Source organism: Canis lupus, chromosome 25 (assembly GCF_048164855.1).
Source record: "Canis lupus baileyi chromosome 25, mCanLup2.hap1, whole genome shotgun sequence".
Taxonomy (NCBI): Eukaryota; Metazoa; Chordata; class Mammalia; order Carnivora; family Canidae; genus Canis; species Canis lupus.
Window position 1 is genome coordinate 18,859,981 of NC_132862.1, and position 12,971 is coordinate 18,872,951.

General features: G+C 35.9%; 1 protein-coding gene across 9 annotated transcripts in view; it reads right to left on the reverse strand.

Moving 5' to 3' along the window:
• The window catches only part of FAR2 (fatty acyl-CoA reductase 2), a 132,040-nt gene that overhangs the window by 3,061 nt on the left and 116,008 nt on the right, over positions 1 to 12,971 (reverse strand). For all 9 annotated transcript variants that reach the window (XM_072798476.1, XM_072798475.1, XM_072798479.1 and 6 more), the window contains 5 exons: positions 12,238 to 12,282; positions 9,968 to 10,086; positions 9,033 to 9,100; positions 6,640 to 6,811; positions 2,569 to 2,698 (listed from right to left, as the gene is read on the reverse strand). In XM_072798476.1, coding sequence (XP_072654577.1) covers positions 2,569 to 2,698; positions 6,640 to 6,811; positions 9,033 to 9,100; positions 9,968 to 10,086; positions 12,238 to 12,282 — 534 coding nt within the window. The remainder of the gene's footprint in view (positions 1 to 2,568; positions 2,699 to 6,639; positions 6,812 to 9,032; positions 9,101 to 9,967; positions 10,087 to 12,237; positions 12,283 to 12,971) is intronic.

The window sequence follows — 12,971 nt, forward strand, 5'->3', positions numbered from 1 at the left end:
AAGAAGAGATTATGGATTGCCAGAATTGTACTGCTGGAGACAATCACATTGTCCTTTTGATGACGTTTCTTTCACATAAGTGAGTGACAGTCTTTCACATAATTGAGTAAATGGTTTGGGAGACTTGGGTTGGACTCCTCCAAAGGAGATTATTTGAACTGTTATTTCAAAGACACTGATAATATGGATTACCATTTACACAGAAATATTTAAACATAGATCAAGGACAAATATTTGACCTTTGGGAAGTCTTGTGAGGGAAATTTAAAAGAATTGTCATTCTTTTGTCTGGTGAAGGCTAATTTCATTTCAAATAAATGAGGACTAGTTATTTTTAAAAGTGATGGGACACCTTTGGTTAGGGACCAGAACAAATTGTGCTTCTTTTCCATTCTTAAATTTTGGTGGTGTTTCCTTGGCCTACCATCCTTTTCTACTTAATAGAGCAGACTAATAAGACTGGATAAGCAAAGCCTTAAGTTATAGTTTAGCAAAATTTATATTCTGTATTTGCTTCAGAGATATTATTTATTATGTGTGTTGTCAAATGAAGCCCTTCAAAAACATTTGAATTCAGTGGTACGAGTTTAGTGCTTCTCTTGGAACACTGGTGCATTTCCTCCTCTTGGACACAGAATGCCACGGAACTATATTTTCCCTTTCATTTTGCTACTAAAAAGCCCAAAAACAAATTCCTTGCTTAACTGCAGTGACTTAGTAGGATCTTATAGACTACACATGGATGGACATTCTATTTTTCATTCTTTGACTTCACATTTTAATATTTCCCCTAGTTTGATGTTTTATTTCTCTTTTCTGTTATTATATGTTTATTGCAAGTTATCTCAAATTCTTGTGAAATACTGTGGAGAATCAACAAAGAACAGATGAGATTGATGAGTTCCAGAGAGCTTCATAGACTTGTCCAACAGCTGAAATGCTTTCCAAAAGTGATTCTGTATTACTTTGGATATGTTTGTTTGTTATAGAATCACTAAATATTACTATATAAACAGAGGCTTTTATTTTTATACTATTTCACAGTTCTAAGTTAGATTTCAATGAGGCCCTAGTTTGGAATCCTCATTCCATAGGGCAAATCAAACTCGATTCTAAGCCAGAGTTTGGCAATTATATCCAATTATTCAGGACTATTATCTTTGCTAAGCTATTTTGAAAGCACATGTTATATCCAGAGCAGAGTTGATTCTTTTTTTCCACAAAATTTTCGGTTATACATGTCAAAAAACGAAACACTAACCTTATTACCTTTTGAATTATTTAGATGGATAAATTCCATGAAGAGAATGCAATAAAGATAAGCCCACATAAAATTTGAAGCTAATTTTAAAAATAATTTACAATAGCTCGAGGTTTTTTTAATCTAGTTTCATCATTGTCTATGCATTTCAAGCAAGTACTTTAGAATAATTTTGTCTATAAAGGTATGTAGATATTTCTGAATATAGCCCTATTTCATGTCAGGTTTAGAGATGCTCAGCAAATTATTTCAGTTAAAATATCCCTTTAAATCTCACCTGGTGTATTTAATATAACATTATGGTGTTTGACTTTGTAAATAACCCTTAGGTTCCATGACCCAAAGTAATTCTAGGGCTTGGATTTGAATCATGGTCTGTGTCGCTGGTTTGTAGAAGGAAATCCGTAGTTGGCAAGTGAGGCTAGCTATGGCCTTCTAATGTTTCCTCCTCACACATGGTCTCTTCTACATACTGTCAAGTATTAGATAAATCAAGAAATGCTTTACCTTTTGAAAAAATTTCTTTTAGTAGATAATGCCAAGCAAGAGAGTAAGAACTAAAGTTTAATAGAAAACTAAGGATATGGTCAGGGAACATGTGATTCCCTGAAAAGAAAAACCTAGGAACATGTACAAAGTACAAAAGATTTCTATACTTGTGAATTTCAGAATACACAAAGATTTCAGGACTTAACTATTCTAACTGCCAAGAAGCTAATGTAAAGAAAGAAATGGCACTGGTGCAAAGCATTAAGGTGAAGGCCTGTCTTGAGAAATAAGAAGTCTGATTTGTTGAAGACAGATCATTATAGGGAGAGGGAGGGAGGGAGGTCTAAGTGGGATGCAATGGGAGTAGGGGTTAGCTTTTAAAAAGGAAAGAATTGAAGCTCTGGAGATGGAGAATGATTCTGATTTAATAAGAATAGTGGATGAATTTATGAGCAGTAAAACTGATTTTTCATTGAAGTCCTATGTTGTGGGGTTAGGGAAAATACAGAGGTACCGAGGGTTTGTTGAAAACAGCCACCAAGGATGAACAGGGATTGAAGCAAATTCAGTACATGAAATGTGACTGCAGGATAGCAGTGAGAATCTAACCAAGGTCAAGAACCCAGGTCTCTTACCTACATTAACTTATGTCCTGCAATTGTGTCAATAGCACTGACTGATTTTCTTAGCATAAAAAAAAAAAAAAAAAATATTGTGTCTATAACTAAAACTTCCTTTGTTTATCAGCTTTCCAGGTCAAATAATTCTAAATTCCAAATGAGTAAGATTTTCCTGTTGGTTGTCAGCGTTCTACTTACTCTCTGGTCTTCAGGACTCAGCTCAGACATTAGCATTTCTGTATTGTACGTGCTCCATTCCCAACTCCGGTTGACAAAATATTCCAGCATGGAAACTGTTCTTAAAAGCCGATTCATGACCTTTGTCATCCTAAGGTAAAGATCACATAGGAGCAAATATCAGCACACCACAGATGGCACGGTTACTCTTTAGGACGTATGACAAATTACTTTTGAGAAAAAAAAATATATATAAAAGGAAATATCAAAAATTTCCCTCTTTACCTTCCCCCCCACTTCTTCATTAAAACACGTATTCTTTTTTCTCTTTCCATATTTATGAACTGTGTTGAATGAAGGAAGCTGATGCATCTCATCTAAAGGAGTTTGTTCTATTAGTCATTTTAATACCACCAAACTCCTCCTCTGCTTCTTTACTATCTTCTCTTTCTCAAGAGTAGCAAAAATTTTAAAAACCCAGCCAGATATCAGAAAATAACTAGGTGATAACCCACTGTCTGGCACAGTGCTGATACCTTAAACAAATATCTTAACTAATCCTCATAGCATCTCTGTTAGGTAGGTACATTTTGTGAATGGACAAAGTGAGCTGGTCCAAGTCCTGACCACAGTACTGGGAGATGCAGGCCATCTAAAGTAATGGGGCACAGAGTGGTGAGATTAGAAAAGCAGAGGCTTTTTCAGGTCAGTCAAAACGGGGTTGGAATTTTGGTTTTGATGCTTATATTATCGTGGCCACTTAATCTATCTTAAGCTCACTTTGCCTAGTTGTGAACTTCCAACTTTGCAACCATTTATAGAAAACTTTCTTTTTTTAAATTTTTTTTTTTTATAGAAAACTTTCATACCTGCTCTTATTTGATCCTCACCGGTGGTAAAGATCTACATTCTTTACCTTCATCTTACAAAAGGATTAACGGTTCAAAGTCACACAGCTAATGCATCAACCTAGATCTTCTGGCTACAAATCAATTTAGCCTATAGAACATTTGGCCTCTACAACATTTATCTCGGGCCAGTTTTGGCAGTAGTGACTACCCATTTGACCCAGTAATGACTTATGATGCTATTTTGGGAATTTGGTCTTATTTCTGGTCAAGTCCTAATGCTTATATACCCAATGACTTATTGTACATGGGAAATTCTTAGGCAGAAGGTAGATTCCTTATTCCCTGATACAAGCATCATAATAGGGTTTCATCTGGCTATTATTATCTTACATTTTTGCTATAGACTAAATATTTATATCCCCCTCCTCTCCAAATTCATATACTTAAACCTATTCTCATCAATGTGATAGTATTTAGAGAAGACTTTAGGAGGTGACTAGTGCCCTTTTTAAAAGAGAATCCAGAAATCTCTCCTGGCCTTTCCAGCATAGATGGCTGTCTAGGAATCAGGAAGCAGGCGCTCAGTAGATGCTGAATCCACCAGCCCTTGATCTTAGACTGCCCAGTCTCCACAACTGTGAGAGGGAAATTTCTGTTGTTTATAACCTGCCCTGTCTATGATACTTCTGTAGCAGCCAAATGGATAATTATCCATCCTACAGCTCTCATGTAATTGATGTGATTTCAATAATTTATTTTAATTTTTAAAAATAATCATTGTAGAATGATACCCTATGTACAGGAATATATCAGTATCATAGTTTTTGTGTTTTGTTTTTTTTTTAGAAAGTACATTTATTACTTTCAGGTACAGAAGGTCTTTTTTTTTTTTTAAGGTTTTATTTATTCATGAGAGACACACACAGAGAGGCAGAGACACATGCAGAGGGAGAAGCAGGCTCCATGCAGGGAGCCTGACATGGGACTTGATCCCCGGTCCCCAGGATCACGCCCTGGGCTGAAGGTGGCACTAAACCGCTGAGCCACCTGGGCTGCCTGGTCTTCTTAACACATAAAATGTAAAACCAATAAAGGAAAAAAGTGATTCATTTAATCACATAAAAATCTAAAACTTCTTTAACAATAATAGTGATTACTATATTCTATGCCCTCTTACATAAAATCTTATAAAATAGGAATGATTACTGTCCCTTTTTACAGATGAGGCAGTAAGGTATTAGAAACAGTAATTTAGAGCTCATATGGTGCTTCACGTGGTGAAGCCAGGATTTAAATCTGTAAGTCACAGTCTAACTCCATGCTTTTAGACCTACATTATATGTACTCCCCTCGTATTAAATAAAGCTTCATAATCAAAGCTATGAGAGAAGAAATTGACTTGGAGAAAATACATTAAATATATATTTATGCACATAAATATGAATTTCTGTAAATTAATAAGGACAATCCAATAGAAAAATAGGTAAGAAGCAGAGGCAGACAACTCCCAGAGGAGAAAATTGTCCAGTGAACAATAAAAGCTCGGCCCTTCCAGCAATCAGGGGAATGCAAATCAAAATAACAAAGAGATGTCATTCATTGCTATTAGTTTGACAATTCAAAAGATTGATTTTTTGCTAAGTATTGATGAGGGTAATTAACACATTTTTCCTCTCCTGTGCTGATGTGGTAGTACAAATTGGCAGCCTTCCTTTAGGGCAACCTAGCGGTAGTCACAAACTCCAGATAGCCTCCAATCCAGCAATCACACTCCTCAGCATCCTCCCCAGACCCAGTAGCAAGTTCTAAAAAAAAATGCAGTGATACTCATTGCCCCATTGTTTGTGATAGGAAAAAACAGACAACACTAGATAGAATGACTTAGATTTTCAAGGAACATTGGTGAAAAAAGTGGGTAAATATGTAGGCTTGATTTACACACACACCTCAAAGCAACACTATATTTATATATGTCTCTATATGGTTGTAAATGCATGGAAGACTACACACAAACATCTGGGAAGAAGAAGGGTCTAGAAGGATTCTAGCATTTTCTGCCATAAAGATTATTCCTATCACAAAAGAAATCTACCTGTTTCCCACAAATATTTAATTTCTCACAAACAAAATTCATAAAGATTTTTTATTGGCTCCCTTCCTCCTTTTTTCTACTTATGGACCTCTGCTCTTTATCGAGGTCTTCTTCCAACCCTGATAAATTTTAAAGTCTTCAGCATTTCTGCCTACAATGTTTGGTTTTCCTTCTTTTCCCACCTTTATATAATAAGCCCCCTACAAATATTTTTCCCATAGCCACAGCATCTTCTCTTCACCTTGCTCAAGAAAAAACTGATGATTACTGAATTATGAGCTTTAAATAAGGTCTCTGGAAATTCAGATAAATGCAACATTGCATTTATCTGAACTATTTAATAGTTTTAGCTATTTGCACTGCTAATAAGGACAGAAATTAAACACAGCAATAAAGTCTTCCTCCTATAAAGAGACTAGCACAGAAAGCAATGCTATTCATGCTCCTGTGCTTGCTTGCAGAGATTGCCTTTGGTAATTATAACAATGACTCTTCAGACAACAATATAAAATTCCTCAAGGGGGACAGAAAGAGATGTTTCCTACGTCAACTGCTAGATGGCGACAGAGCTGCCTCAGCATCAGCACATTTCATTCTACCTTGTTCCCTTTAATTTCTTTACTCACCTCTAGGTGGCAGTAAATCTAGCTCAGGTTTCTGCAGATCTTTGCCACTTCTAAGCTACTTTAGCTTCTATTTCCTATTTGTAAAATTGGTGTATTGATTACATCTTCTCTGGATTGTTGTGAGAATGAAAATGAAATCATCTCACATCATCCTGTGTGTGTGTGTGTGCGTGTGTGTGTGTGTGTGTGGCATGGCTGTTACCATTATTGCACAATTTTAAGATTACCTAACAATATAGAAAACCCCAGACTTAGAGTCTCAGTTGCTTTGCTTTTTGGGTGAATGATTACTTGCTGAATTCACCAAGCAAGTTCCTCAACATTTAACTTCCTTTATTATGATGGAGGATTTTTAAGGTACGGGTCCCTTTGGGGCTTCTCATTACTACTGCTTTGGTTGGTCCCAAATTTATATAAGATTCAGTTGTTACCTTTAATCCCCAGATGAAAGGAGGGCTAAGGACTTTGGGGCCCTAATCTTCCATGTAGCAACACTCTTAAAGCAACTGACCCAGCTTCTCACCTGGGCTTCCTTCCCGTGAGCCTCAGATAGAAGTCATATATGATGGCAGGAGCCCGGTGGCTGACTGCATTCCAGTACTGGGTTGTGATGGTGTTGGTTGTGAAGTCAGCATATGGCCTCCTAAAAGCTCTCTCAAATGGGATTTTTTCAAAGGTTGCCAAGACTTGGAATCCTGCGGGAAAAAAAAATAGTATTTTTTTAGGAGTATTAAGTTTATATATAACATATATAATATATAAGTTTATATATAATAGTATTAAGTTTAGGAGCATGTAAGCCCACTGTAGTGGAGGGCATTTGCAGTGGGTCAAAATGATAAAGACTAGTGATTTGCTGTGTAGAGTCAAGAATCAATCTGTGAGAACAATACGAAGATATTTGTGCCAGGCAAAAGTTCACCTACAAAATCAAATAATGAGAACGGCTTACACATTGGGTCCTTATCTTGAAGCCTTTATTCTAAAACAACTTCTTGGGGAAGTAGTTTCAATCAATACAGTGAGATATTGATCAGAAAAGCTTAAATCCATTATTCGGTTCCCAGATTATCTAGTCTATTCTGAAAGTCCCAAGACAGAGACTGAGGGCCTTATTTCCTAGGTTGGATCATCACTTGTAGAACCATCAGGGGAGTTTCTTCAAATAAATATATATACATATATATATATATATTTTTAGTTTCTTCATATTTTACTTAAACCTTTATAAAAGGTTACCTAAAGCTTTCATAGTGGTTTAAGTGAAAAACAATATGGAGGCAGGATTCCCTTGCATTGGCTCACTTTAAATACCAGTCTTTTACTTCTTTGGTATTTCTGCTTCTCTGTGAATATCCCAGACTCAATTGTCCACTCTTGTCTCCAGATTTGTTTTCACAATAATTTTTTATATTGTTATGTAGATAAAACCTAGTTAAAAACCTTTAATGTACATTTGTAAAATAAAGAATTTTTCAAAAAACATTAATTTGAATTAAATGATTTTATCTATGAAAAATTTTCAAAGAATATACCTAAGTTCATTATTCAATTATGATAAAGATATCAGTTATTATGGTAATGTGATTATTGGTCCTCCTTAAAATGTATTACTTGGGAATGTATATAATATATATATATATTCTTTATACAGAGAAGATTCTCAAGAAATATCTGACCCAGGAATCTGAACTTTTCTTCCCATAGGGGTTCATATTCACTTTTAAGAATCACTAGTGGAATTGTTACTGCACATCCAGAAGACACAAGAGACCGTCTTCTGTTTCTATTTTAGGTACCAGCTCTCCATATGAATTTGAATAGATCTTTCACTATCTTGGGGCTTCATATATAAAATAAAACAAGGACGCTAGATTATTTTTAAGATTACCTTCAACTATGACATTGTATAATTTGATAAGACAGATAAGAGATTTCAGCATAGAAGAAGACTGGAATTTCAGAAATGGAATTTACATGTGCACCTTCTTATTTAGGAGCTCAACATACCTTGTTTGCTTCCATTACTACCTCTTTTTATGAGTGATGTCTTAATTCTGTTACTGAGGTAGAGGAGATTTATTTTTATTTCCAAATGTCTTCAGAATTATTTAGATATATGATCTAAATAACTGAATATATGATCTAAAGAACCTTGGTGGTAGTAGATAATTTCATTTCATTTTTACTGTTGTGACAACTTTACAGAGTAGCATAGCAGAGTGCTCTGAATTGGAAATCAGATTCTAACAAATGACGTACATGTGAGTTTTTTTTTTTTCTATATCTAGTATCTAAACAAAAGTATTTGATCTAAAAGTTTCAGATATTTGCTGAAAATCAACTAAATTGACAAAGGAGTGTAAGATGGGTTAGCTAATTTTCTATCATGTGCAGGATTAACTACTTCAACAAGATACTTTTGAGGTCACACGGCTCACTGTATACATTGATAAAGAGTATTTCTCAGTAACATAAGGTAGTATTATTGAACTCTTCTAAATCTACTTGGTCATTGATGATTTCAGTCTCAGTGATGTATCCAGGGTACAAGGGACTTGAGCATGGGAGCCACCACCTCAGCAGGAGGGCTATTTCCTCACCGACATTACTTATTAACTGCTGACTTTTACTCAGTTTTATCTATTTTTAAAATGTTTATAGCCAGTGGACCCCTTATTGCTTACAGTCATGTACATATTCCCGCCGATCCTCTTTCTTTGATGGTCCACAGTACATTCTAGTTAACTCTTACACATTTATAATTATTAATTATTTTATCTTATTTATTATTCATCTTTTTCTCCCATTAGATTCTAAGCTCCCATTTTTGTCACCTTTTTCCCCCTGTGGTCGATACTAATAGTGTGTGGGCAGACACTAATTGTTAGTAGTCACATTTCTAGAGGCACTTACCCATTTTGCCCCAGTTACAAGGATTGAGGTTACCAGATGTACAGTGGTAGATTAATGTTGACTTAGGCCTGGAAAATGAAATAAAAAATAAGCACAACAAAATGGAGGACGGATAGAAGAAAGATAAGGGAAAATAACATGTAGACAAAGATGTTTCAATAATTCCCATAAATAAGGCAACACTTCCATCTTTTTGTTCCTTCTTTGGGTAAAAATGCAAAATGGAAGAAGACTAGGAAAGTGTATGTGTTTGTGCGTGTGCATGTGAAAGAGATCTCAATAAGTTGATGTATTTAGGGAGCAAACGGAAGTACCCTGACAATGAGAGAGCAGATCATATTGCTAACCTCTGGATATGCTTATTGGGCAAAATATAGGCTATGTTTTCTTCTAAGTACAGTTAAGCCCTGATGGATTGCAAAACATCTAAATGGCTGACTTTGAATAAGAAAAAATTTAGTTGTTTGCCATTTGCTATGAATCAAATATACAAACAACTTATTTTTTTTTTGTACTAGGTAATAGCCCCCCCATCTGGTGATCTGAACTTTTGGCATTTATCAGGAAATGAGCAATTCTATAAAATATAAAAGATGACCTTATTTCACCTACTTTTTATTACCTTTGCCTTAAAAAGGGGAGCTGTATTTTAGATTACTGAATAGAAAAAGCTTTTTTTTTTTTTTTTTGGTTATCAAGAATTTTATGGTTAAATGATTTAAAGAGTTTGTTACTTTATACAAAATACTACGCAGTATCTATAAAACACCTCCATGAATACATAATGGCATATTAAGAACTATGTAAGATATCGAAACAGATCCTCTCTGACATTTGGGGTCTTCTATAATGAAATGCATATATTTTGAAAATAAGCCTAGCATATGCATCCTCCTTCTCATCAAACTGTTGAAAGTCAGCTTCCACATGCACACCTGTGAACTGCTGTGTACCATCCTACAGCCAAGGTGAGATTGACGACTGTATCAACGGGAATTAAATCTGCCACAGCCATCGGAGTAGCTCTTATGGCCCGAAGAAACCCTTTACCAGCCTGCACAGGAAAAAGAACATTAAATACTGAACCAAGTTTTAGGTAACAGCGGGGGCTAATACTAAATGCTGCTAGTAATAATAGTTAACACCGACCGACTCACAGCTCCCTAGGTTCGCGCTAAGGCTGACTTCTCTCAGCCTAGCCAACCCCCCAGCCAAGTCCAAATGCCAACATTTCCACACAAGTCCTCAGATTCCTTTAGGGAGTTGAGTTCCTCAAATTTTTGAGAGGTTAATATATTTAATTAACAAACACCAAGAGAAATTTTTCACATTTAAAAATTCATAAGACATTTTAAGAATTAAGGTTTCCCACATTTTCCATTAATATTAGTTTACCATTTCTTTTATTTATTATTTGAGGGAGTAAGGAGGAGGGGCAGAGGGAGAGGGAAAAGCAGACTCCCCGCTGAGCAGGGCTGGATCCCAAGACTCCAGGATCACACCCTGAGCCAAAGGCAGATGCTCAACCACTGAGCCACCCAGGCATCCTGCAGCTTTGCAAATAATATAATAAAACTCACTCTAGGATCATGTTAAAATATTCAGCTTCTAAGTTCTCACATGTTCACCCCCAACTCAGCTTTAAAGAAGAAAGAGTTGAAGGCAGGTAGAGAACAAAAAGAGAGGGGCCGTGACAAAGAAATCAGAAAGAAGTTTGCTGTCACTGTCGTTGACAAGGAGTCACAAATTCACTCTTACATTTGTATGTTAGTTCATGTGGGACCTAATTCTGAGAGGAACAGAAGCAGTCCGAAGCATGGCACTTCTAATAAGATTTAAACTCGGACAGAAGTGAATTCCTATTCATTGTCCTAAAGAGTAGAGATGTGCTTCTGGTCTAACAGTGCTTCAGCGTGAACTGTGAACTGGGTCAGGCCTCACGTCAACTAGATCAGCCTTCGCTGCAGGGAGATGCCCCCAGAGGGCCGCTGACCTAGAGGCCCTGCTGTTTCTCCTTGTCTGGGAGAAGACTATTGGGGAAAAGTGTTTTCTATATTCATTATATGTGAAAATTTTGCTCCTATTGGTAGCTTTTCTTTCTTGTATCTATTGGGAACTAGTTATTGATGTATTTTTATGTATATACATAACATGTCTACCCACACACATTAACTCTTGAATGTATATTGTAATCAAGAATTGAATAATCTTTGAGAATTTTTGATAAAAATAAAAAATCTTTGATTTTTATTGCTTCCCCCCTTTTTGTGTATTTTTTTTTAGACATTAAAAAAATCAAAGAGGTTTAATTAAATTCACGATCATGAAGTTTCAATAGGAACATAAAATGGGGGACAAGTGTGGCTTATTTGCTTTTTGTTAATATCTGAAAAAAAATGTCTAACCAGCATGTCTAGATTACCACGGCTCCTTCAATAGCCTAGAACTTAGAATTAACCTATTTCAAACTCCACTGATTTTTTTAAATATTAATTTTTTTCTTTTAGGATTTTATTTTTTTAGAGCACTTTCAGGTTCACAGAAGAATTGAGACAAAGTACAGAGACTTCCCATATAACTGCTCCCCCAACACACAGTCCCCCTCATTATCAATATCCCTCACCAGAAAGCATATTTCTTAAACTGAAGAGTCTACACTGACACATCATTACTAGCAAAATCCATTATTTACCTTAAGGCTCACCTTTGGTGTTGTACACTATATGGGTTTGCACAATGCATAATGACACATATGCATTGTTATAGTAGCATACAGAGTATTTCATTGCCCTAAACATCCTCTGTGCTCTGTTTATCCTTCCACCTCACCTCTGGCAAACACTGTACTAATTTGAGCTATTGATAAATAGCAAAAAGGAAGAAACACTCCCATCTTGTGGTAATCAAAAGGAAATACAGACATGGTCTTTGATGCTCAGGCTTTGCAAAAACGAGAACTCCTAAATAATAACTGATGATATCACAGAACCTCTTTTTTCCTGATAATAAAATCCACAAATGATGAAAGTAATTTCATCCCGCCTCTATTTTCCAATCAGCAACACTGAGATGAAGTTGTTTTCAACAGTAGTTAAGCAAAGTAACATTTATGGTTTGGGATCAATGAAGCAAAACCAACATTAAGCATTTTGTTCCTATTGCTCCATTACCTTTCAAGGAGTTATTTCTATATTATTATACATACCGCAATAATGAGCCCACTAGGTCCATTTAAGTTATCAACCCAACCCTAAAAGAAAAAAGATCTGTATTGGTTACACATGTCAGAAAACTCATAACACATCTGCAGTGTCCGCAGTCTGATCTCAGTAAGTGTCAAAACAACAGCACTGAACCCCAGCCAACAGAAGGTTCTATCCAGTATATCTAAGATCACAAACAGGGGTCAGTGGCAAAGCACTGGATACTTCTGAACTTGTGCAAGAATGAAAATTCTGCAGCATTTTTTTTTTTTTAATAGGAGGAGTCATGGAGAGCTTCAGGTTGTTTTATGATATCTTAGAGGCTGAGTTAATATCACAACTTGATAACCAACTCATTAACCATCATTTTTCTTCACCTTGGGTCTGATTTTAACTCTCCAGAACACTACATATCTAACCTGGTTTGTGGGAACTATCCATTTCTTGAACATTTGAAAAGTCCTAGTGTCCATACTCTATTTGTATTAGCTTGCTTAGAGATGTTAGCAGGAAAAATATGTTCAGGAGCAATTAGACAAACACATCCTTTTGAATTTGTCTCCGAAGCCCTAAGCAAGGCAGTTGGCCTTATTATGTCTGTTTCTTTATCTGTAAAAGTCAACATGCACGTGAAAATAGGAGAGGAGAGAGAAAAGAGAAGATGAAGGGCTTAATATTCGTTGAGGCTTCTACTGAGGACCACGCACTACACTAAACACTCTTCCTACCTTGTCTC